This window comes from Lontra canadensis, unplaced genomic scaffold (assembly GCF_010015895.1).
Source record: "Lontra canadensis isolate GAN:19392208 unplaced genomic scaffold, GSC_riverotter_1.0 scaffold53, whole genome shotgun sequence".
NCBI lineage: Eukaryota > Metazoa > Chordata > Mammalia > Carnivora > Mustelidae > Lontra > Lontra canadensis.
Genome location: NW_022631047.1, coordinates 13,462,911 through 13,488,603, shown reverse-complemented (window position 1 = coordinate 13,488,603; position 25,693 = coordinate 13,462,911). Strand labels below are relative to the sequence as shown.

Genomic DNA, 25,693 nt, shown 5'->3' with positions numbered 1-25,693 from the left:
GCTGTGTGGGCATTCGTGTAAGCGGCGTCCCCGGGACTGTGCCGGGGACGGGAGGCATGGAGCTGAGCTGACCACGGGAGCCAAGATCGGGACTGAGGTGAGCAGGAAGTGGAGGACAGGCTGTGTCTTCGCAGTCCCTTAGAGGTGCCGGAGGGGTGAATCTTGGGAGGCAAGATTTTGTAGGATTGTGTGGATCTGTTGTATAAGAGACTGGGGCAGAAGATAAGTGTGATGTTGGGGAATCTTAGGACTAGAGGCATCACCCCAGCTCTCCCAAGCCGCCCGCAGCTTCTACGTTGCTCAGGGACAAGCCTGGGGAAGTCCAGAGGTGGGGGGCTGGCCCCAGGGAGTGGGGGAAAGAGGGGTGATCACCTGACTCAGAGAGGGAGGGAAAGCAGACAGTGCCCAGCGAGATGGGAAGGAAGAGCAGCGGGACAAACCTTGGGCATTCCCGAACACCCGTGACCTGCAATTAGCCATGTGGATGCGGGGTTCCCTCCCTCCCCCACGGGTCGAGCAGGGCAAGCAGGGCGACAAGTGTCTCTCAGAAGGAGGAAGCTGCCCCAGCTGAGGCTATGGGGAGGCGTGGGCGGGCTTGTGCCAGAGGAGGGCAACAAGGGAGCCCCGGGGAGGGGCGGGCGGCCACAAGCTGAACCAGGCAGCCCCACAGGGTGTGAAGGACTAGCCGGAGTCAGGTTTTGGTGCCATGCACACAGGTATGTGTGTGCAAAGGGACGTGACGGGAATGGCACCAGTGTGTGTACGGAAATGGGAACTGGTATGTGGGTGTGGGCTGAAGCAGGGGCTGGGGCATCCCGTGCCTCCACCCCACGGCGGGTCTTGGGCTGGGCTGTTCCTGTGCTGGACTGGGAGGGTGATGGGGCCAAGCTGGGATCCCAGCAGCATGGTGGTGAGCAGCATTTCTCCACCTGTCTGGTCCTCCGCTAGACCCTGACCGGACCTCTTCCTCCTAGACCTTGACCCATGCCCAGCTCCTGTAAACGGTTAATTTTGGACTTGCTAGCCTCCTGAAGATTTCCTCCATGGGCAGCACTGAGCCCTGTGTGGGTGTAGGTGTCTTTGCTTCTGGAGGGCACTGACGTGTGGTGAGCTCCAATGCCTGTCCCCCCGCACCCTGCTCCAGCTTAGCAGAAGTGGGAAGCGGGTTCTAGGGGCTAGAGAGGTGGCAGGGCTGGGATGGGGAGATCTTGGGAAGGGGGAGATCTCTGGAAGTCACCTTGACTGTGGATAGCACTTGTTTATTCCTTGCTAGTGGGCTAGGGGCAGAAGGGCACAGTGGGGAAGGGGTGAGAAGGGTAGGGGGGCAGGCCATCCTTTTGGCTTTTAAAAGTAACCCCCACAAGAGAGCTCTGACCTTGTGTTTATGTCTGACCTCTGCCTTGACATTTCTTCCCTGAGTCTAACTTGAATCCCACTTGCTGCACTGTTTCCCCTTGACTTGCCATGGCTCGGGGCCAGCTTCCCTTTCCACATGCTCATGCTTTCATTCTGCCATTCCGGTTTTTCACTCTAACCCATAAATTATGATCTTTCCAGTAACCTTAAAAAAAAAAAATACGTTCCATCAGTATCAGCTCATCAATGTTGTTCTCTTCTGGTCTCCCCCATCCCGGCACAACCCAAACCCTGTGCCCACACTGGGCTCTGAGATCTGCTTCCCCACTCTGCACTTGCTTCTGGTCTTCCCTTCGCTCACTCCTTGTCCCCACCAGGTCTCCCCTCCTCCCACTCTTGCAGACAGCTTGGCCCTCACGTGGTGCTTCTGGTCCGAGAACAGGAAGGCTTGTCCCCTGGCCTCCCCCTTGGAGACCTTTGTGCTTGGGCTCACCCTGAGCTAAGCTACACTATGGCTTGGCAAGAAAAGGCTTATTTTTATCCCCTACCCTCCCGGCACCCCTGTTGAATGGCTCATTCTCTCTTCCAGGGAGACTTAGAGCCCAGAGAGGACGTGTGAGTTGCCTAAGGTCACACAGCAAGTTAGAGACTCGGCTCCATCACTTATTGTATTGGTAAGTTCCTTCAAATCATTCAAAAGTCGTTTTTACTGAACACTTGCAGGGTGTCGAGTCCCGTCCCTTCATCTCTCTGAACTTCATTTCCTCATTGATAAAATGGAATTCGTAGTAATACCTACTCAAAGATTTTAATGAGGATGAAATTTAATAATGTATTGAAGAAGTGTAGGTTTTGGGCACAAGGATTAGTCAAATGTTAAACTTTTATTAATGTTATTATTGGCTAGGAATAGACTAGACCTTGGGTTTCCTATCTGGTGCTTTTTTCCGTTAATGTTTTTTAATTCATTCATTCATCCATTCATCTGTCTGATAACGATTCCGGGGCCACTATTCTGGGTGCCTAAGCCCCAATTCTGTAGCAATGTCTACCATCTACCATTGGTTCAAGTAGCACCAACTCTTTTCCCCAGGGTCAAACTGCCTCGTTCTTCCAACCTGACACTCTGGTTCTCAAAGCCTCCCCGAGCCCCCAGGGTCCGACGGTCTCCTCTGAACCTGGAAGCCTTCTTCCCTCCCTTCCTTCCCTCCTCCTCCCTTACATGGGAGGCTGGAGACCTCTGATTTCCAGTAGGTGCTTCTCTCTTCATCTTTCTTCCTGGGCTGAACTTGCGGTGGAAACCTGTGAGTGGGTCCCCATACCAGAATCTAACCCCGACAGGCTATCCCGTTCCTGGGATAACCCGTACCCTCCAAGTCACCTTCAAAAATTTCCATAACCTCAAATGGCTCCTGCCACGCCCTTCTAACTGACTTGGGCTTGGGCTGTTGCCTGGGTTAAAAGGACCAACAAATAAACACAGACGCTTCTTTTAGTAAAAAGAATCCCTTGTGTTTCCCTGGAGCCCTGGAGGAGCACTTGGTAGCTTCGGGTCACTTTGATTCCCCCAGCGCCCCCCAGAGGTGAGGGGGCTGTGTGGGTACTTACCCCTGGAGCCCAGACCCCTCCTCCTGGCAGATCCCTGGGAGCCAAGGCGGAGGTGGCCTCAGGGTGGCTGTGTGTGGGGGAGGGGGGAAGGCAAACAAGGACTCCAGGTACAACACCATGGTGCCGCAATTTGTCTCCTGGAGGTTGACAAATGGACAGCGATAGGGGCAGAGTAAAACTGAGGGAAGCCACGTCATTTTTCTGGCAGTCCAGGGAGCTCTGGGCTCTTTACGAGAGCAGGGACTCAGGAAGGTCAGTAACCTACTGTCATGCTTAGCCACGTCTGGGTCTCCCTTGAGCAGACCACCCACCCCAGTGAGAGTTGCTCTGGAATCGACTGCCAGAACCCCTTGCTTGTTCTCAGGACAGAGGTACAACGGGGAGAGAAGAACCAGGTTTCCCTCGAAGACCTGTGCTTGGTCCTGGCACCAATCCCAGGTCTCCTCTGACCTTATTTAAAGACCCCACCTTCTCCTTCCCTCCCAATCAGACTCCCAGAGCTAGCTGGCTCCCATGTTTACCTGGAGCTGATCGATTCCCTGGCACAGGGATGAGCACACAACCGGCCAGAGGAAGACCATGCAGTCAGCTGGGCCACACCTGCCCTTTGACCTCCTGTCACCCCTGGCAGGCTTTGATCCCTTCTGGCCTGGAGGCTGGAGGCTGGGCAGGTGCCACTCACTGGACAGCTGGGCAGACGGGCAAGCGGGGATGGTGGCTAGCTGTTAATACCAGAAGGGGACTCGGAATAAAAGACCTCAAGCCTTTTCCTCCCAGTCTACTCCTACGTGCTCATCGGCAAGTCCCTTCATCTGTCAAGGCCTGGATGTCCCCCTCTGCAAAATGGGCAAACTAAGATCGGCTCCTTATTTGCTCTCCGAGTCACGAGAGCAAAGTGTAACTTTTGGTGTAAATGTCATTGAGAGTTTGGGAAGAAAAGCAACACCCCGACGATTATTAAACCGTATTCCACCAAAGGGAAATGTGACTGTCGTGTTCCGACAATAATGAAAACCTAGGAGGGAGAAAGCAGGGGTGGAGGGCGCGCATCGGGTTGGTACAGCTCACCCCTTCTCCCCCCACCTGGCAGTACCCATCTCACCGTCCTGCTCTGCGGCCTCCCGGTCCATCGCGTCGCCATGGACAGAAAAGTGACAGTCCCCGCAGACGGGCCTCTTGCGGTCTCCTGGCTCCCTGAGGAGGGAGAGACGTTGAACCAGGAAGGCGAGGACCAGGTGAAGCATCGGGGCCAGTGGACCAACAAGATGGAGTTTGTGCTGTCAGTGGCCGGGGAGATCATTGGGCTGGGGAATGTCTGGAGGTTTCCCTATCTCTGCTACAAAAATGGAGGTGGTGAGTTCATTTTGAGGTAGGCGTGGTGGGGAGAGCTGTGCCTTGACCGCCCAGGCAGGGCCTACCTGGTGCCTCCTGCCTGGCTGTGTGATGAAATGGAAGGAGGCTAGATGGAGTCGGAGGGCCCGGGTCTGAGCTCTGGCGACGCCTCGGGCGTCCTCCGCCGTGAAGGAGGGATGCTGCCTCCCAGGGCCACGGTGAAGGGTAACAGAGTTCATGGGCAGGACCGAGGAATCTGAGTACGTAACCAGACAGGATAATAATAGTCCTTCATGATGGTGTACAACGTCGGTTGCTGATAGGAGCCATTGATTTAGCTGGTATTATTATGGCCCTGCCCTGTGCCAGGTGCTGTTCTAGATCCAGTCCAGAACACATTCTGGGTGATATATTCTAGATCAGGGTGCAGACTACAGCCAAAGAAGTAAAATGCATGATATGTTGAATGGCGAGGGGTGGAATGGTGAGAAGCCAAGCAGGGACGGGGGTTGGAGAATGCTGGGTCGCTGGCGGTGGGGGACGTGGGGGGAAAGGTTTGAAAGGTGAAGTAAGGTGCCCAGGAAAGCTCGCATTGAGGATGTGACTTGAAGGAGGTAAAGGAGTGAGTCTTGGGGATGGAGATCAGGTGAAGACCATTCCAAAAGGAGGGGAAAGCAAAGGCAAAGGTCCTGCGGTCAAAGTGCACCTGGCCTGTTTGCAGAAAAGTGAGGAGGGCAGTGCCCAATGGGGAGAAGAGTAGGAGAAGACATCAGAGAGGTAACAGGCTCTGCTCTGAGAGAGATAGGAACGGTTGAAGAATTTGAGCACAGGAATATGACCTTCTCTCTGATTTTTTTAAATTAAAGAAACATAATTTTATTATTTTTCAGCACTGATAGTAAAAATGAGCAGGGGTATGGTGGGAAGGGGCCAGCTCAATCTTTTTACGGGTACAATTAAAGGTTTTTCGCATATTCATAGAATTATGCAACCATCACCACAATTGATTTTAGAACATTCTCTTCATTCCAGAAGGAAGGCCTGAAGGCATTAGCAATCACTCTCTATTCCCTCTCACTGCCAGCCCTTGGCAATAGCTGATCTACTTTCTGTGACCATGGGTTTACCTATTTGGCATTTTCATACAAATAGAAGTGTCCATTTGTATGAATTTATTTGTGACAGGACAGATTCATCATTGCTTATTGAAAATACCTTTATTCTTTCTCGTGGAAATTGTACACATTTATTGGGAAACCGGAACCTTTCCCGAAAGGTAAAAAGAAGAAACATTCCTACTTAAAGATAATCATTGTTTAGAAAGTACTTCTAAACACTATTCATATTTAATTTTTTAAAAAAGATTTTTTTTAAAGAGTTTTTATTTATTTATTTTCAGACAGAGATCACAAGTAGGCAGAGAGGCAGGGAGAGAGAGAGGAGGAAGCAGGCTCCCTGCTGAGCAGAGAGCCCAATGCGGGGCTCGATCCCAGGACCCTGGGATCATGACCCGAGCCGAAGGCAGAGGCTTTAACCCACTGAGCCACCCAGGTGCCCCTAAAAAAGATTATTTTGGAGAGTGGGGCAGGGGCTGAGAGGGAGAGAGAAAATCTCCAGATTCCCTGCTGAGCGTAGAGCCTGACCTGGTGCTTAGTCCCACGATCTGGGGATCATGACTTGAGCGGAAGTCAAGAGTCAGATGCTTACCCAACTAAGCCCCTCATATTTACTTTGACAGGTATTTACTGAGCATCTACCAAGTACCTTGTTCTGTATTTCAAACCTTTTAGTTATTATTACCAAGTGTTTGAACTAATGACTCCAAAGAAATAGGAATGGGGTTTCTTGGCATGTGAGGGTTATGGGGCGAGGCTGTGGAGTGGGGGTGAATGTTGGCCAGAGATTAGGGGAGGCGGGGAGAAGTGGTAGGGGTGGTGACTTGTTTCTTTGTCCCAGGCCAATTTCACGGACATGCAAGGCATTCGTGTTCTAGCTAAAAATGATGGAGGCTGAGCCCTCATTTCACAGAGCACACAGAGGCTCCTTGGGATGTTTTGTGACTTGCCTAAGATCGTAGAAGTGGTTGGTAGCTGTGCACCCTGGCTGCCTGGCTCCCGGCTCGCCCATTACTCGCCCTGCCAACTGAAAAGGAGGGAGAAAGAGGGTCCAGGGAACAAGTTTTCAGGTTCAGGTACCCACAGGTGTCCCGCCTGGTGGCTGCCCTTGGCTGTGACCTCGGTCCTGGCCATGGGGTGGTGTGGGAAGAGGAGCACGTAGGACAGTGAGCAGGGACACCAGGCTGAGCCTGGGTGGTCCGTGAAGAGGCGGTGCCAGAACGCAGCTCCTGGGCGGAGTCTGGGTACTTATGTCAGCTCTGTCCCAACCTAAGTACCCGGGGAGGACACCTCACCACCCCTCTCTCCTGTCTCCCTTATTTCCCCACACATGAGGGACCGAGCAAAGTCAGGGGTCCCAATCTGAGGTCACTGGTCTTTGGGGGTCCAGGAAATAGGCATGTAGTTTTCCTTATTTCAGACAATGTAATGATGGATCTACATGAGAACACGACTTCACCCACCAACTCAAGTGTCAACTTTTTGCTTTAGGCTAGAATTTTATGAACTTGCTGTGATAACAGGGTTTCTCTCGAGCTGACCATAAATCCTTAGTTAGCGGTTAGGATGTGAGGGCGATCTGGCTGTGACATCTTTCACCTCATTGGTCACCAGCGTTGATTCGGCTGATCTGGAAGGCCAGGCGGGTGTCCCCTTGTCCCTCACCACTCCACATGCGTCCTTCCCGAAGCTGCCTGCTCGGCCTGAAGCAACAACCTTCCCCGAGAGAAGAGGGCTGTTCTTCTGTATAGGAGGGTATAGGAGTAGCAACGTTCCCCTTCTAGAACCTCCAGACAAGCTCTCCGGGTCTGTTTGTAGGAGGACATAGGGTAGTCAAGCTTCCACATGAGGAACCACAGGGGGCAGTCTGACTGGCTTTTAAAAAAAAATTTTTTTTTAAAGCTGTTAAATATAGTTTTTGCTGATCTATTAATCAGTTCATAATGAATTGATAATGAGTCAACCAACGGTTCTATAGAGGAAAATCTTTCAAGAGGGATGAAAAAAATAGTGTTATTGGTGTAATCATGTCTTTGGTTACAAAAAAAACAGGGTGTCACCAAACTACATCATCGTCAAAAAAGGGTTCACCCCAAAAGAGAATTTTATGACTCCTGAGTTTGCAAACTGTCAGTGGTTCAGGAGTGAGTGCTTGGCAGAGATAATAAGGCATACCTTAGAGCAAAGGGAAGGAGACTTTAAACACGTCCTGAGTCATCCCGTCCTCACAGATCCCTGGGGGGCCTCACCCGGCTGCTCAGGCCCAGAGCCTGGGCAGATGCCAAGAGAACTGTGGGCCAGGTCAGCCTCCCCGAGTGAGGATTCTCAGATGTTCATTGGAGAGGAGGATGTTTGCAGTGATAGTGTGTTGAAAACCCAGGGAGAAAGCCAAGAATGGATGCCTGTAGGCGCTCCAGGACCAACTTCCTCCCACTGCCTGCCGTGGCCCAGGCCTGGGCAGACTCAGCCTGAGCGTGGCCCAGCTCCAGACCTCCTGAGCTCTCCCCGGTTTCAGTGGGGCAGAAGTCTACATAGCCAAGGGTAGGGCTGAGGCCGTCTCCTTCCGGAGAGGGAAGGACCGCCACACAGCCAGCAGGAAGGGGCCCATGAGTCACATGCCACCACAGACTTCCAGTAAAGCACCCTCCGGGAGAGCCCTGCACACTGCCCCTCAGCCTCACCCCTGTAACCCACCAAGCCACGTAACCTGGAGTCAGGGGTGTTGCTAGGCAAAGCTGGGGTTACAAAGGACTTCAGGACTTGGAGAATTACTGGCTGCCGTGGCTCTAGAGGGCCCAGAAGTCTCACAGATCCTTCTCCTTCACTCACATATTGCTGCTGGCAGTGCAGATGGGTAGGAGAGGCTGGGAGGGCCATTTGGAAATGCACGTCAAAGACTTTTAAAAAGTGTTCAAGCCCCAAGGGTAGAAGCAACCCAAACGTCCATCAATGGACACAGGGATAAACAAAATGTGGTATATACACACGAGGGAGTATTACTCAGCCTTAAAACGTGGAAAGGCATATGGAGAAACCTTGAGGACATGAAACTAAGTGAAATAAGCCAGACAAAAACGTAAAAACATAAGTACTGTATGATTCCTCTTATATGGGATATCTAGAAAAACAATAGAGAAGGTGTAGAACAGTGGTTACCAGGGGCCTGGGGAGAGGCGGGGAATAGGGATGTAGTGTTTAATGGAGTTTCAGATTGGGCTGGCTGAGAAGGTTCTGGAAACCAATGGTGGTGGTGATTGGATAACAATGTGAATGCACTTAGTGCCACTGTACCGTACACTTAGAAATGGTTAAAAAGTACAATTTACGTTACATGTATTTTACCACCAAATAATAAAAAAAAAAAGTGCATTCCCTCTGACTTACCAATTTATCTACTGGAAATTTATACAAAGGAGCCAGTTAGCTAAATGCACAAGGATGTGGACCGCAGATCACAGTGGAGTTTGCAGTGAAACAACCAGAGGCCAGTGGAGGTACGGATGAGATGAGCTAGGACAGATGCTTATGTTAGAATATAACACGGCCATTGAAATGATGCTGTCTACATTTATTGGTATAATAGGTTCATGATATGTTTTTAAATGGTTATCAAGGAATGTATAGCAGGTACTCATTTTTGCCAAAAAAAGAGAAATATGTGTGTGTGTGTGTGTTTATAAGAATATTGGAAGGCTATACAATGTTTTTTTTCCTTTTTCCCCCTTTGTACTTTCTATTTTTCCTACACAGTAAGGTGGATGACTTGGGTAAGAGCACAGACTCAGGATCAGACCAGCTGGCTTGGTGTCTCAGTTTCTTCCTCTGTAAAATGGGGATAACAATGGTATACCTGCCCCATGGGAGGTGGTTCTATGAGAATTTGGATGATGGTGGAGCGTTTAGAAGAACGCCTCACACACAGTAAGCACTCCATAAGTGCTAAGGATTATTTCGGTGCAGAAAACAATAATCCGTTCACCCCCCGGGTACACTTCTGAGGTGACGTATATGTCTTAGAGACTGAAGTGGGCATTGGTGGCTTAGGGTCATCTCCAAATTCACTACTTTGCTGGATGCTTTTTTGGCCTGGCCTCCCGTGGGTTGGCACCTAATCACATGACTGCCGAAACCCCCGCAACCCGAGAATTGGCCTGAGCAGAAAGGCCTTCTCTGCTGGGACCCCAGTTCGGATCCGGGCCTGGTAGAGGGGGAAAAAAAAAATCTGAAAATTATTAGAGGAAAAATAATTTTTTTGAGGTGTCTGTGTTTGTTTTTCTCTAAAATGTAACACACTTGATAATTTAACAGGCATATCAAATTATACAGAACACATGTTTCGGTTCCAAAAATAATAAATGGACTAAGTTTGTGAAGCACACTGAGAAAATAAATTGGGCATCTATTAGGATTTCCACCTAAATGTTCACTCCTTTTTCTTCAAAGGTCTTTCCTATCCCGGGGGGTGGTTCAGACTGGAAAATTTCTGCCCGTCCCTGTTCATAGACAGGAGGAAGCCGACGCGGGCCCCTGGGAGGGTGGGGAGGGAGATTACAGATGCTGAGTAGTGGGACGCTGGTCTCCCAGATGGGTCGAGGACTCAGCCCCTGCCCCGCTTCTTCCACAGGAGCCTTCTTCATCCCCTACTTCATCTTCTTCTTCACCTGTGGCATCCCGGTGTTCTTCCTGGAGGTGGCTTTGGGCCAGTACACCAGCCAAGGCAGTGTGACAGCCTGGAGAAAGATCTGCCCCCTTCTCCAGGGTGAGTGTTCCCCTTTGCCCTCCTACCAGGGCCCCCAAGCGAGTCCATGCATCTGCCGCTCCTCCCCTTTCCTTCCCCTCCACCACCTTCTTATTCGTCTACTGTGGGGGACACGAGGAAGTGTCATCAGACTTTGGGGGGCCCAAAACTTATAGATTCTGAGGAGGAAGGCACTCCTCAAGAAAGACAATACAAAATCACCACTGCAAAACTAGATACAGAGCCAGGAAGGGGTCCTTGCCAGTGAGGAATTGTGAAGGTTCATCTTCCTCAGCTTCCTGAAAAGTTGTTCCGTGTATACGGCACGGCCACAGACATGCCACCGAGGCCCATAACCATAGTGACGATGACAATGACAATGGCTAACAACTACTGAGCCCTGCTACATGTTGGGGCTCAAGTAAGAACTTTACGTGCATTTCCTCATCGGATCCTCTAGTAATAACTCACTTAGTTATTTGCAGATGAGAAAATGAGATCATTCACTGAGGATTTGAACCCAGGTCACCCCGAGCTGAAAATTCATGCTATTTCCTGTGTTAGGTTAGGGATTCGGTTAAGGACAGCTCCTGTTCTCTCTGTGGATTTGCTGGCTAATGTGAGCAGCTTGGGGTGTCCTTCCCCCACTCCAATTTTAGTTGATTGGGCCAGTCCCCCGGGGGCCATTGGGAAACCCAACCTTTGTCTCTGAGGGGTTCCTGGCCTATGTGAAATGAGGAGAGGACTCTTTTCCTCACATCAGTCTCTGAGAGAGCCTCAGGGACTGGGCTATCTGGGGTTACTGCCCAGTTTGGTAGGCTGGGCAGAGGTGGGCATGGGGGGAAATTACTGGTTCCTGAACAGGCTGGGAACCTGACCACTGACTGGGGGTTTGGCTGTAGGGACCAGGCTAGTCTGGGGCTAGCTGATTCCTCTTGGGGCACCCATGGGACCTGTGGAGGAGCAGCAGTAAGGGGCTGGGGCAGGGCAAAGCTTGGCCTGCACACCTTTCTACTCACGAGGGCTGGGTCCTGCTGGAGTGCTGTGGCTTCAGCCGGAGTAGTTTCTCAGCATTCTGCTCTGGACCCCAGGGGTCGCCTCATGTCCCACACAGCTGGGCTCTATCCCTAGACTCGACCCAGGGACGAGTCTCCCGCAGATATCTACTAACTCTGCAAGGGGGTCACTGCAGATAGGGTGAGCAAACCGATCATTGGGTGGGGGTTGAAGGAAAGGATTGCTGCTCCTTCCCTCTTTTCCAAGTAGAAGAGACAGACTCTGAGGCTTGGGGTCTCAGGGAGAGAGGCATTCAAGGTGTGTGCACCTATGTTGGTGGGAGGGTCCAAGGATGCGTACTATCTGCCCTCCATCTGCGTAAGGGCGCCCACCCCACAGATCACCCTCCCCATACGGGAGGACACACCCTGTGCTCACCCTCCCCCCCCCCCCAATTTACACACAGGCACAAGCTTCCTTCTCCCCCACCCCCCCAGATCATCCCTCCCTTCAGAGATGGGGCAAACCACCACCAACCCCCACCCGCCCTGGCGCGCTGCCTCCTCCTGGGTCAGGTCGGTGTTTACTGGGCGGTGGGAGCACAGCGCGTTCCGGCGGCGGCGGAGACGAGTGGCCGCACAGTGGCCGCTTGTTTGGGAATGTCTGTGTGCGCGCGTTCAGAACCGCCTGGCCGCGGGGCTCCCCGGGGACCCTCCGCACCATCAGCAGGCCCCGCCCCCGCCCCTCCCGAGGCCCCAGCGGGTCGCTTTAGGGCGCGCCCCCACCCCACGCCTGCATGCTGTGCGGAGACCCAAACGCAGGAAAACATGGGGGGCCTCCAGTCGAGGTGGCCAGGCCCGTGGGAACAGACAATCAGGGTGGGCTCGACCGGCCAAGGGCAGGTTTTGTGGTCAGTCGCCCGGCTAAGGGCAGGTTTTGTGGACAGTTGGCATTGATTTTCCAACCTGCCTCTGGGCTTTGTTTCATTAAATCCTTCTGGAGCACCGACTTCCCGGGCCGACAGCCGAATCTCCAGGACTTGGGGCCCCGGGGGGGTGGGTGCTGGGACGCAAGACAAACAGGCAGGCCCTGGCAGGGCACGGCGCCCACTTCTCCACCAGTTTTCGCACCTCGGGACTAACGGCCGCCCTGGCAATGTGTTACTTTTAAAATGACTGTGGAAAAGATCCCACGTTTGCAGGCGGGGCGGGAAGGAGGGGTGGGGGTGCATACTGTGCCTGCCCTTGCTCCTTCCCAGCCCTGATAGGTTTGAGGGCGGGAGGGGTGCCCCAGGCCAGCCTCCAGACTGCTCCCCTGTGTCAGACCTGGGTGCACAGGTCGCGCCTCTGGGGACACTCTTGCTCCTCGCTCCCCTGTGAGCTGGCATTTTGAGACCCACTCAGGCTCCCGGTTCTCCAAGGTGACCACTTCTCTTTTTTCCCTTTGCCTGTTTCTTTTGGTCTTTGCTCTTACCTTGAGCAAAAGATAACTCCTCTGTTCTTCCTGCCCCTTTTCATTTTACAAGTCACGCGTGACTGTCATAGAAAAACTAGAGAATGCAGATGGACAAAAGGAAAAAAAAAAACTTTAAAAAAGTGAACTGAAATCTTATCACCCAGAGAACCACAGGGAGCTTTTGGATGGCAATCCTTCCAGAGTTTATCTCATTAAAAAAAGGGGGGATGGAAGTTAAGTAAATTATGCATAATGAGAAAAAAAATTAAAAAGAAGATATACGTTCAAACATGTATTGCAAAACTGGAAGAATGCAAACCGTGGTGTTCTGTAGCCTGGGTTTCTTAGAAAAATGTGCTGTCTGTGGCTTCTCAGGCCAATAGCAGATGTGGTGAATTTCTTCGGGTAGCACCCAATCCCTGGCCAGCCACTGCAGGAGGCTTCCGTGCGGCTCTGCTGGACTAACTTGATCTCTTGGATTCTCCTTGTTGCTTCCCCCGCGCCCCCCGCAACAGGCATCGGTCTGGCATCTGTGGTCATCGAGTCCTATCTGAACATCTACTACATCGTTATCCTCGCCTGGGCCCTCTTTTACCTGTTCAGCTCCTTTACCTCTGAGCTGCCCTGGACAACCTGTACCAATAGCTGGAACACAGGTATCCATTGTTTCGGCCGCTGGGCTGGGGCCTCTCCCAGCTTGGATGTACTAGACGCCCAAGGGCGAGCAAAAGCCACACGGCCCCAGCCCTCCCCGAGCCTATGGTCTCGTGGGAGAAACAGACCGATTAATCAAACAATTACAAATTGCACCGGGTGAAAGAAGCAGCAGAAACCCGACAACAGCGGGAGGAAAATTGATGGCTGAGGGCTGAAGGGTGAGAAGGAACCCATCATGGGAACAGCGGCCCGTCTGGGGCAAAGAGCAGGCGCAGGACACAGTCCCTTTGTGTGTCGAGTGGAGAGACAGTGGGCCAGTCATGGGGGTGGAGGAGGGATCTGAGGTCTGTGTCAGAGGTTGGTGGGTGGGGTGGCCAGGGCACAGCCAGATTCCCTGGAACAAGAGCTGTATGAGGCACACGGGGAGGGGGCCTGGTCCCATGAACCGCTTGGGTGGTCAACTCCTAGGAAATGGGGGCTCTGAGGGAAGCTCTTGGGATCGGGAATGATGGGGACCGCCAGGCTGTAAGGTCAGAGGGTCGGAGGGGACCAGAGTGTCAGGGCATCTCTCCCCATCTGGTCCCTAGCTGACGCCCAGCCCCCCTTGTCTCCAACAGAGCACTGCATGGACTTCCTGAACCGCTCGGGAGCCCGCACAGCCACCCCCTCCGAGAACTTCACCTCACCTGTCATGGAATTCTGGGAGTAGGTGCTGGGTTTGGATGCCATGGGCCAGGGGCCCCAAGCGGGAGTGGATGTCCGAGACCCGGGACTTGGAGGGAGGGTTTAAGCCTTTCTGTGCACACTCTCCAGCGCTTGCCCACCTCCCCCACCTGCACATCACTGGGACCTGGGGGCACACTCGCATCTACTCGGACTCATCCACTGACACACTCCCAATGACCCTGAGTCCACCTGTGTCTGCCCAGGCCCACACATTCACCCGTGTCGTCTTGTTGCCTTGCACCAATCCACCCCCCACCCCAAGGATCTACCTACACCTTCATTCCTACTGACATGTGTCCCCTGGCGCATGGCCAGTGGTCTGCCCCGGCTCGCAAGAGCAGGTGGTGCCCATCACTCCCCAGCTCCGTGTTCAGGGATGTCATGTGGGTAGCTTGAAATGGGCCAAGGTGAGCGTATTGGTACCACAGAGATTGGCCGACCCCATACTCGCACCTCCACCCGGTGGTTACTACACCCATCCATCTGCCCACGCCCATATATGTCCAGCTTCATGCCCGCAAAGGTCCGCCTGTACCCTTACGTATTTACCAACACTCACATGTGTCTGCCTGCACCCGCACACTCGTGTGTCCCCATGTCACCCAAAGCTCACACATCCACCAACACTTACGTGCACACATTTCCACTGCTCCCTGCGCTCTTCAGGCGCTAAAACACAGTCAGCCCCCCTGTTTGATACCCATGCGCTTGTATCTCAACCTGCCCGTGTAAGTATCTACTCTCCATCTGCTCGTCCATGCCTTACTTACCACCCTCACTCTCTCTCTCTTTCTCTATCTCTCTCTGTACAACAGAGAAAGCTGGATGGTTAGAAAGACAAAGATACCTATGGGATTACGTGATTTGGTCTTCTAACAGGAGGGGCATACAGACCACAGGTGGGAACATGGCATGGCCATGGGTGGGGGGGTGCAGCGGGATGGGGAGGGGAAGCCTGGAACATGAGATCTGTGGGGTCAGCGCTAAGAATCAAGAGACTTGAAGACAAACACCAAGTTCTCCCCTTTCGCCTGCCACCTGGTTATTAATTCTTTTTCCATCCTCAGGAGACGTGTTTTGGGCATCACCTCAGGTATCCATGACCTGGGGGCCCTGCGCTGGGAGCTGGCCCTGTGCCTCCTGCTTGCCTGGGTCATCTGCTACTTCTGCATATGGAAGGGGGTCAAGACCACAGGCAAGGTGAGGTGTTCTGGCCCCTGGTAAGCTCTTTCCGGCCCCCAGAAGCCCTGGGGACACTCACAGAGTCCCCCTGGAGAAGTGAAAGAAAGAGTAGTGTAAGGGAGAGGCAAGGTGAGAACAGGGGAAATGGTAAGAAGAGTTTAACTTAGTACAAGGAAAGACTTTCTCTTTCAGTATGATTATAAAAGATCCGTTTATGTAAGTAACATACAGATCGAAATAAGAAACCTAGAAGTCCCCTTAATCACTGTACCAGCCAGCATGACGGCCATTTGGATCTATGAGTTCCCATTAATGTTTCATTGTATTGCCTTCTAGTTTTCTTTATGTGTGTGTCTGTGTCCATCTGTATTAATTATGTGTGTACATGACACAATTAGCATCGTACACTTTTATGACTTGCTTTTTGTAGTATGTGGTATGAACCAGCAAACAGAACTGTCTTTGAGGTGGTAAGTTTCCAATCGTCAAAGGGGTTCAAGCCAAGAATGGACAACAGTGGCTTATTGTGTGTGTAGAGAGTTCAAATTAGAGCCATTATTTCCAACCCAGGAAATCTGAGGTTGAGGCTTCATGCTTTTTAAAAAAGCCAGGAATAGACAGGATACTGACTGCACCGATTAGCCTGTTCTGGGGACAGCCCCCCCCCCCAATCCCCGGGATTGTTGTAATAATAATAAAACTAGTGATGGCGATAATAACACAGATCTTGCCGTCACCTCCGACAAGGAGCTGAGCTCGGTCAGGGGCAGAGTGGACCCCTTGGAGTGTCTCCATATCCCAGAACTCAGGCCACTGCTGCTCCCCCAACGTTAAGCCTGGAAAAGCACAGTGTAAATTTTGTCACAGGTCACTGTGAGGATCTGCTCCCCCTCTGTCTCCGAGACCTACTCTCACCAAGGGGCACAAGGAGAACAGCCAGGATTCCGGGAGACCAGATTCCGGATTTTAAAATAGCCTTTGAAATGTTGTGGCTGGGAGCTTGTGCCTCTCCCTGCCCTTCTTCCGTCCTTGCCCTGCTGGTGTGCATCTCACACTCCACCGGCCTCGCAGCCCAAGACCCGCTAGAAATTGTAAGGAAGCCATGGCGAGTTACGGGTGCTCACCCCTCTCGGTGTCTCTAAGGAGGCGTCTGACGCTGAGCTGGGGACCGCTCTTGCTGCCTGAGGAGGAGTGACAGGAGGACAGCCGGAGGTTCCATGGCACCTCCTGGCGTCTGGATCAGCAGGAGTGACCTGGGGATGCTTCCCTGCAGGTTGTTTATTTCACAGCCACGTTTCCCTACCTGATGCTGATTATCCTTTTGATCCGTGGCGTCACCCTTCCCGGAGCCTCTGAGGGTATCATTTATTACTTGAAGCCCGATTTGCTTCGCCTCAAGGACCCCCAGGTAGGAGCTGTGCTGGGGACCTTTCCCTGCTATCTCCCGCCCCAAACCACAGCTGTATTTTTGAAAATCTCTGGTTGCTTTTCTTTTGGTTTAAAGGCAGTATATCGGGAACTCAGTCAGTTAAGCCTCTGCCTTTAGCTCAGGTCATGATCTCAGGGTTCTGGGATCCAGTCCCGCATGAGGCTCCCTGCTCAGTGGGGAGCCTGCTTTTCCCTCTTCCTCTGCAGCTCCCCCTGCTTGTGCTCTCCTTCTGTCAAATAAATAAATACAACCTTTAAAAAAATAAAAATAAATAAATAAAGGCAACGTATCCCCACTGGAGAACAATTAAAGATCTCTTGAAATCCCACCACTTAGCTGTTTCTCTATGAGCATTTTAGATTTCCTTCCAAGTCTTTTTCTAGTTGTGTGTGTGTATGTGTGTGTGTTTTAACATAGTTGAGATAATTTTGTAGAAATATATCTTTTTTCATTTAAATTATATTGTAAACATTTTCCATATTATTAAATTCATTTGTAAATGTCATTTTAAACACTTGCCTATACTGTGTTCTCCATCTATCACCCATTCAGTTACTCATCCACCCAGAATGTACCCATCAAGGTACATTCTGGTACATTCAAGGTACATGAGGACCCATCAAGGGCCAGGTAGTGCTCTAAGAACGGAGCGGGCAGTGTGCATGACAGACCAGGCTCCGTGTCCTCTGAGCACTTACACGTGGGGCAGGTGTCATCAATCTGCTCCTATTCTTGGACAGTTTGGTCAGGCATTTTTTTTAAGATTTTATTTATTTATTTGACAGACAGAGATAGGCAGAGAGGCAGGCAGAGAGAGAGAGAGGAGGAAGCAGGCTTCCTGCCGAGCAGAGGGATCCCTGGCTCGATCTCAGGACTCTGAGACCATGACCTGAGCCGAAGGCAGAGGCCTAACCCACTGAGCCACCCAGGCGTCCAGGCATTTTTTTTTTTTTTTAAATGGTCACATATTTAGCTGTAACGGACACCTTGTGTTTAGAACTTGGACCACATCTCTGATTATTTCCTGACAGTCTCTGGAATCACTAAGTCCAAGAGCATGTGCGTTTAAGTTTCTTGAAATGTACTGGCTTTAGAGAAATGGAGACTTTCTCCACCAGTATTGCAGGACACCCTTTTTTCCTCCAGGGCCCATAAGAGATTCCATAATAATTTGCTTTAAACTTTGATCTAATTTGAGAGATCAAGATAGTATCATTTTGTTGTTTTAATTTAAATCCCCACTCCCCTTCCCCACAGATTTACTGCACATTTCGATTTCCTCCTATAGGATTTGTCTGAGCACATTCTTTGCACACCCCCCTCCCCGTTCCCCAAGGAGTCCCGGGTTTTTTCCTTATATTCTAATGAAGTGGCTCTTGGCCCCATGTGTTGGCTGCCTCTCGAGGCACTCAGTGCTGTGGAGTGAGCCCAGTGCTCTCAGTTCTGCCCTGCCTTCTCTGGGCCCTCCCTTCTCTGGGCCCAGCCCCTCCACTCAAGAAATCCTAGTGTGTGGGGCCCCCTGGGTGCCCTCAGAGCCACATTTAAATGGCCCTGCCTGTGAAGTGACATGTGAGTGGAAGGTGAGGAGTGAACAACTCCGAGGGCACACCCAGCAGAGTCTGAGGGGCCAAGGCCGGGTGCCCCCCACCCCCTACCACATTTTTGGGGTCTCACATAGGTGTGGATGGATGCGGGCACCCAGATCTTCTTCTCCTTTGCCATCTGCCAGGGGTGCCTGACCGCCCTGGGCAGCTACAACAAGTACCACAATAATTGTTACAGGTAAGTGAAGGGGTAGGGGTGGGGTGCCGGGGACCCCAGGTTGATGGGGAGCTGGCCTTCCTGGAGTGTGGCCAGGAAATCACAGCTTCAGTTCCCAGAATGAATTTCTTTCTTCCCTCCTTTTCTCCCTCCTGCTCCCTCTCTCACCCTCCACGATCCTTGATCTTGTTCCCTCCCCCATTCTCTCTTCCATACCTCCCCATGCGCATCTTTGCTCCCCCTTTCCCTCCCTGCTCTGCTCTCTCTGCTTGCTCCACTGCTCCACTGTCTTTGGCTCTCTCCTCCCTGGTGGCACTTCTTCGTCTCTTTCCCCCGGCTCCTCGCCTTCCCGCCCTGCCCCACAGGGACTGCATCGCCCTCTGCTTCCTCAACAGCACCACCAGCTTCGTGGCCGGCTTCGTGGTCTTCTCCATCCTGGGCTTCATGGCGCAAGAGCAGGGGGTGCCCATCTCCGAAGTGGCCGAGTCCGGTAAGTGCCACTTTGCTGCCTGGGCCCTGAGGGGAGGACACAGATCCATCCTCCAGGGTCCCAGGCAGGGGTGCCAGCAGCTGGCTGATGGGAACATGTTTAGCCTCTGGGGGCCCTGCGTGGTTCAGAGGAGGGCCTTCTTAACAACAGGTGGGCGGGGGAGCGCCGACTGAGGGGGCATGGGCAGACCCACAGTCAAGCCAGCTCCTCAGAAGCAGAAGAGCAGAGTAATGGAAGAAACTACTCTTGAAACACACACACACACACACATACACACACATATTCCCCTTGCGCATGCCTGCGTGTGCATGTGCGTGCGCACACGCGCGCGCACGCTTTCTCTCTCTCTCTCTCTCTCTCTCTCTCTCTCTCTCTCTCTCGCATGTGCACTCACACAGGGCCTTGGGAGAAGGCTCCTCCCTGCAGGTAGTGAGAGCCTGGAGGGAGCTCTCCTGACCTCTGTGTGCCCGGCAGGTCCTGGTCTGGCCTTCATCGCCTTCCCCAAGGCTGTGACAATGATGCCCTTATCCCAGCTGTGGTCCTGCCTTTTCTTCATCATGCTCATCTTCCTAGGGCTGGACAGCCAGGTTTGTCACCCCGCCCACCCCACCGCACCCCTCCCTGCCCTGGTGACCCTCTTCCCAGGTTATGCGCTTCTGGGAATTACATTTCCCAATCTCTTTTCCCCCTGACCATATCTTCCAGACCCCCCCTCCACTTTCCAGGGCTTGTCCTTGCAGTTGGTTGGAGGACCCTGGGCCTCAAGACCAACCTATTCTGCGAGGGGGCTGTCTACCTTCTCCCCCTAGGCCTGACCCTTCCCTATGTATAGACACCCCCCCTTCCCAAATGGCCCTTCAGCCTCCTTCCAGCTATCCAGCTCAAGCAGCCTAGCCCCACTCCCCAGCCTTGGGGACAGAACATGTCTCCTGCTCCGGCCCCCATGCTGGGACCCTTGGTTGTCCCAGGGCAGGACTGGCACTCCCAATTCTGCCCTTGAACTCCCTCCTGTGCTCCTGTGCATCAGCATGGGTGAGTGCGAACTCCCCTCCTACCCACAGTTTGTCTGTGTGGAATGCCTGGTGACAGCCTCCGTGGACATGTTCCCCAGTCAGCTCCGGAAGAGTGGGCGGCGGGAGCTCCTCATCCTGGCTATTGCAGTCGTGTGCTATCTAATAGGGCTCTTCCTGGTTACGGAGGTGAGTGTGTGTGGGGGGATGTGGCCTGCAGTATGGGCTTCAGGGTGAGGGAGCCAGGGGCCACACCTTCCTTATCGGCTACTTGGGGTTGCTGATACGGGCTCTGCCCTCATCACAGTGAGGATGTAGGGAGAGTTAGCTCTTTTGATGTCAGGCAACAGAAACCAAATGCTAGCCAGTTTGAGCAGAAAAGAGAGTTTTTTGGGGCCAGGAAACTGAAAAGTCTAGAGGTTATTGGTTTCAGGTATAGTTGGATCCAGCTGCTCTAAGGACATTGTCAGGAATGCCATTCTTAGCCAGATTTCCCTCCCAATATTAAAGAGCACTGGCACAGCTTCAGTCTTACCTTCTGCCACCCACCCAACCCCCGAGGAAAGAGAGGGACCTTTTCCTAAGAACACAGTGAGTGTCCAGCCCTAGCTCCGCTTCAGGCCTGTAGCAGGGAGAGGAGCACCCTCAGAGTGAGGTGGTGACAGCTTCTACAAGAGAGGATGCTGGGCAGATGCAAAGTGTATGTCCCACACTTCCCAAGAGTCAGAGATTGTGGCCCTGACGTTAAATGAGGGGCCTGGAGGCAAGGACAGGAGAGGAAAACTCCCTTTAGTTAGTTGCAAGGAACGGGCTTGGGCAGGATGGGTGCCCAGATGGGTGGTTGCGCTTTCGCTGTGGAGCGGGTGCCCTGCCCGCCCTGGCCAAGGCCCTACCCAGCTCCCCGGCTTCTCTGCAGGGCGGGATGTATATCTTCCAGCTGTTTGATTATTATGCATCTAGTGGTATATGCCTGCTCTTCCTGGCAGTGTTTGAAGTGATCTGCGTCAGCTGGGTGTACGGTAAGTGGAGAGAGGAGTGCGTGGGGGAGCCTCCACCCCCCTCCAAGAAGGGCATGATCGGCCCAGGAGAGACAGGATGTGCCAGCCCTCTGGTTTCTATAAGTCTTTGTACTGCTGCCCTGGGAAGTTCATCCAACCCTGGGAGCCCAGGCATTTGTCATTATGGCAGACAGAGCTGGCGTAAGGACAAAACCGATTTCCCGCAATGGTGAGAGGAATTAGAAACAACGGGGAACAGTTTTTTTGATACAGAAGCTGCTGGAGGCCCTTCGCCAGTGGGAATCCTAGTTTTAGGGCTGCTTCGTCCGAGCCTCCGCACATCCCCACATTCCCTTTCTGGGTTATCACCCAGACTTTGCTTGAATACTTCCCCAAACAGGAAACTCATTCCCGTGTTTTTGAGGGAGCTTTTCTCCTTATGGCTGTTACACATTCCTTTCTTAGACTGGAGTGAATTCTGCCTTCTGTTGACTTCCACCACCGGCACCCCCACCGGGCTGGGATATCCAGCCAGTGACGCTGAATGCTAGAACGTCCTGTCTGATGACAGTGGAGGGGGATCCTTTATGCACTGAGTCAATGCGCTCTTAAATCCCAAGAAACATGCTGACTGTGGCATACCTTATCTTGCAGCCCACACAGCAGCCCTTTGCAGGGGGAGGCGAGGCTCAGAGAGGTAGTTCTCTTGCCTAAGCCCACACAGCTAGTATGCGGAAGAGGTATCATCATATCCCAGGACCCTGGGGGGGGGGGTACACGCTGCCGACGTAACAAGGCTTGGGGCAGAGAGGGGGAGCTGGGTGCATGTAGCAGGCCTGAGGAGGAAAACTGCGAGTAGGAAGGTTTTTTTATTTTGCTACCTTGAGCCTTCCTATCTAATGTCCTTCCTCTCCTGGGACATGTCTCCTATCTTCTCACTTCAAACATCTGATGTCTTTCTGATTTCCCTCTACTGCTTCTCGGAACTCTGATAAACTTCATCACAGTGAGTCCTAAAAAGTTGAGGAACTATAATAGTTTATGCCTCCCCAGCATTAGCTGATATCCGGGGGAGAAATTTGGAAGTCAAAGTAATGACTTCCTAATGGGACATTTCATGCACCCCGGTGATGAATGGAGAGTTATTTCTTTGCTGAGGAAGGGCTTGGAGGGGACCATCCCAGGATCTTTCCCTGATTGGTGGCTCTCTCCTTAGAGGACTGGCTGGGCCTGGATCTGGAGCAAACGTGGAAACAGAAAGACAGTACATAAAACCAGGCAGTGTTTCCACAAACCCAGATCAAGCCTCTTGCAGGGCTTTCCCGAGAACTCGGTGTGGTTCCTCCAGAGTCTAGAATCTAGACTTCTAGATTGTTCCCTTCCCAGTGGCTTTCTGGCCCCATGTGAGTTTGGCGTGCTACGCAGGCATAGTGGGACCCTCGCTGTTTTGCTGTTTTGACTTGAAACTGAATTCATCTCTGCGGCATAGATAAACGAGCTTGGACGTAGCAATGGTGCCATTTTAGGCCCACTCTGTCCTCTGAGTTTAGGATTTAGGCTCTTTGTTCCTAGACAAGGGGATAAAGGATCGCACTGGGAGGTTGGGTAGCTCTCTCGAGGGCTCCCGGGTTTTAGGTGGCAGCCCCTTCTCCCTCCTCACTCCCTGCCTTGTGGCTGCAATGCCAGTGACCCTGCTCATTCACGTGCCCTGACCAAGTTTCCCCTGACAGGGTGGGAGGAAGAGGGCAAAGCCAAGTGAGTCCTCCCCAGATACCTACAAGCTGTCTCCCTCCTCCCGTTCTCACACTCTTCTCCCACTGCCCTGGGCAGGAGCAGACCGTTTCTATGACAACGTTGAGGACATGATTGGCTACCGGCCATGGCCCTTGGTGAAGGTCTCCTGGCTCTTTCTGACCCCTGGACTTTGCCTGGTATGTGCCCACCTAGCTACCCTCCTGCCTCCAGAGGACTCGGGGATGAGGAGCAGGACGCCTGAGTTCTGGGCTCCTTCCCTGCCTATCCAGTTACCCAGGGAAGCTGGTCCATTCTCCCCTTCTGGGTCGGTTCTCCTGCACTTCCTTTCAGTTCTCCTGCCTCATTCCAGTTTCTGCCCCGTTCCTTTCTCTCTGCGTCCATCCTCTGCCCGACTTCCCAGTTTTAGTGGTCTCTTTCTGTCTGCCGATTTAGGGCTCCTCCACCTCCCCTCCCTTCCTCAGAGCTCCTCCTGTCTCAATCCTCGGGGGAGCCATGCCTTGGCTCACAGCTCGTGATGGCTTTTACTAGTCTACCTCCGTATGTACCACAGTGCATTAACTCATCCCCTGTCCCTGGACATTGACATGGGTGAAGAGAGGATTTCAAGGACTCTCTGTCTCATCTGTGTCCACCTCTCCCTCCTTCCAGGCCACCTTCCTCTTCTCCTTGAGCAAGTACACCCCTCTCAAATACAACAACATCTACGTGTACCCTCCCTGGGGCTACTCCATCGGCTGGTTCCTGGCTCTCTCCTCCATGGTCTGCGTCCCACTCTTTGTCATTGTCAGCCTTCTGAAGACCCAGGGCTCCTTCAAGAAGGTAGGGACCTGGGGAAGGGATACATGGAAAGGGGTTCCTGAGAGAGGGTGTGGGCAGGACACCATCGGTGGGGCCCAGCTCTGAGTGTGGGGCCGTCCTTTGGTCTCATGGAATCTTTGAAGACCAGTCCCATGGCTTCACTGCCAGAAACGTTCAAGAGTCCTCAGATTCTGGACATTCAGAATCTGACCTCCAGCAGATCATGTGGGCGGGCTGAGCAAGAGTAAACTGTCAGAGGCTTAAGGGGGAAACTGAGTCACAGCAAGAACTTAAAAAAGAGGTGCCCAGGCAGAGATTTAGAGAGCACAAATCCCCTACTCCCAGGAAACTAATAACCCGTTACCATGGTTCATTTCATACACAGGCTTCCGGCTTCTTTTCTTCTCTTAATTCTGCCTGGGGAACCAATGCAAAGGCTCCCTGTTTAGAATTTAAGACATGCCTTCCTAGAAGGGGATAGAGCATGTCCCACAAAGATATTACACTTGTAGAAATTGATCTGGCCTATAAGTAACAGAAAACCCAATCTGCAATAAGCAAACGGGCTTATTTTCTTTTTACATCGAGAAGACCAGAGATGGATCCTGTTGACATTTGGTTTAGCTGCTCAAAAGAGGTCATTAGGGACCAAACTCTTCCTATATTTCTGCACCTCTGTCTGAGCATGTCTTTGTCATCATGCTCACCAGCCCATGGCCACAAGAAGGCTGTCATGACTTCAGTCATCACATCTGCATTCAAGGCAAGAAGGAGGGGGAAGGAGATAGATGGTACCAATACCAGTAATAATAGTAGTACTACTACTCCTATAATAGGGAGCTATTGGTCACATTATAATAGTAATAGTAAGAACAAAAATAAGCACTTATTGGTCAACTTACTTTGAGCTGTGTACTATTAATATCTTTGTTTACAGATAGGGCACAGAAGGGTTAAATGGGTTGCCTACTATTGCACAGGTAGTTAGTAAGAGCCAGGACTGGAACCTGGCCAGTTTCTGGTCCTAGTCACCATGCTGTCTCTTCTCTCTTCTCGAAATATTTATTCCCATATTCACTCAGATTCTACCAATGGCCCCTATGTGCCTGGCTCTGGGCTGGGCCCTGGGAACACAAAAAGGACAAAACATCTGTGCCTTACTCACCAGTAGCACCCATCTGCCCCTCTCATCTCCACAGCGCCTGCGACAGCTCACCACCCCTGACCCCGGCCTGCCACAGCCCAAACAACGCCTGTATCCAGATGGTGGTACCAGCCAGGACGGCGGGCCTTCCCCAGCAAAGGAGGGATTCATAGCTGCGGAGAAGGAGACCCACTTGTAGGATGTGGCCAGCAGTCAGGTGGCTATGGAGCCAGGAACCTCTGTTAGGGCCACCACGGTGGACAGCCTTCATCACCGTCCCTCACCGCAGTCCAGCTGGGGACCTCTTTGTTGTCCGTGGGTGCCCCCAGCCAGAGGCCAGGCCGCTCGCTCCTCAGCTGGGGCAGCTCCTTCTGTGGGAGAGAGGTTGTCTGCTACACCACACCATACTGTTGGAACACACCTTCTTATTTATAAAGGAGGGTGGTCTCCTTTGAGTCCACCATCTGATTCGAACACATCATGCTGTGTGGGAGCTCCCGCTGTAGGGATGTTCCAGCTTCCTGTATTGTGCTTTGGGAGGGTAGCGCCGATGGGGATACGTATCACGCTTGGACTCGGAGAGCCCGATGGAACACGTGGGTTGGAAGTGACAACAGAACACATCATATTTGTTCTGACATTCCATTAGAGGGGTCCTTCACTAGGCTTGGTATTCTGAAGTCCCCGGGGAAGGAACTAGAGAGACAAAAAGCTTTCACGAGCCATCAAGGTCTCAAGTTTTCCTGGAGGCTTCTCAAGGTGCCCCGGTTCCCCATGCTTTCTAAAATCTGTGTCCTCGGCTCATGGAACATTGGAATGGAAGGAACTTAGAGATGACCCCTAGACTGTTCAAAGGCAAGAGTGTCTGTACCTTCCTGTGCCCAAGGCAGACATTGCTAATTGATAACAGAGTCTTCCCACCACACAGTCCTTCCAAATACAGAGCTCCAGGCAGCTCCATGGGCCACCCTGCTTTTGTCCCACCTCCTGACTTCACGGGTAAGAAAACTGAGGACCAAAGAGAAAGTGACTTTTTCAAGTTCACATAACTATGCCTAAAACCTGGTCTCCTTTTCTCAGGCCGAGGTTCTTCCCATGATACCCTCCTGCCTTAGTTAACAAGTATATATGGCTTGTCTGCTA

At 52.3% G+C, this 25,693-nt stretch overlaps 1 protein-coding gene across 11 annotated transcripts; it reads left to right on the top strand.

Moving 5' to 3' along the window:
* Positions 1 to 25,693, top strand: SLC6A12 (solute carrier family 6 member 12). 11 transcript variants are annotated; one of them, XM_032874902.1, is made up of 16 exons: positions 1 to 97; positions 1,946 to 2,030; positions 4,055 to 4,317; positions 10,036 to 10,170; positions 13,116 to 13,256; positions 13,875 to 13,962; positions 15,051 to 15,183; positions 16,439 to 16,573; positions 18,273 to 18,376; positions 18,721 to 18,845; positions 19,320 to 19,432; positions 19,907 to 20,044; positions 20,772 to 20,874; positions 22,684 to 22,784; positions 23,257 to 23,427; positions 24,606 to 25,693. In XM_032874902.1, exons 3-16 carry the CDS (start codon positions 4,104 to 4,106, stop codon positions 24,747 to 24,749), a joined length of 1,845 nt encoding a protein of 614 aa, XP_032730793.1. In that variant the 5' UTR covers positions 1 to 97; positions 1,946 to 2,030; positions 4,055 to 4,103; the 3' UTR covers positions 24,750 to 25,693. The 11 variants fall into 11 exon arrangements, with proteins under 11 accessions (XP_032730793.1, XP_032730798.1, XP_032730797.1 ...); XM_032874900.1 differs by lacking the exon at positions 1 to 97 and adding an exon at positions 599 to 716 and having other exon boundaries at positions 18,324 to 18,376; positions 18,751 to 18,845; XM_032874899.1 differs by lacking the exon at positions 1 to 97 and adding an exon at positions 599 to 716 and having other exon boundaries at positions 18,324 to 18,376.

Coding starts and splice junctions, on each gene's coding strand:
- SLC6A12 (XM_032874895.1), top strand. Junction 13,257..13,874: donor TACCAATAGCTGGAACACAG/GTATCCATTGTT, acceptor TGTCTCCAACAG/AGCACTGCATGGACTTCCTG. Junction 19,433..19,906: donor TCCTAGGGCTGGACAGCCAG/GTTTGTCACCCC, acceptor TCCTACCCACAG/TTTGTCTGTGTGGAATGCCT.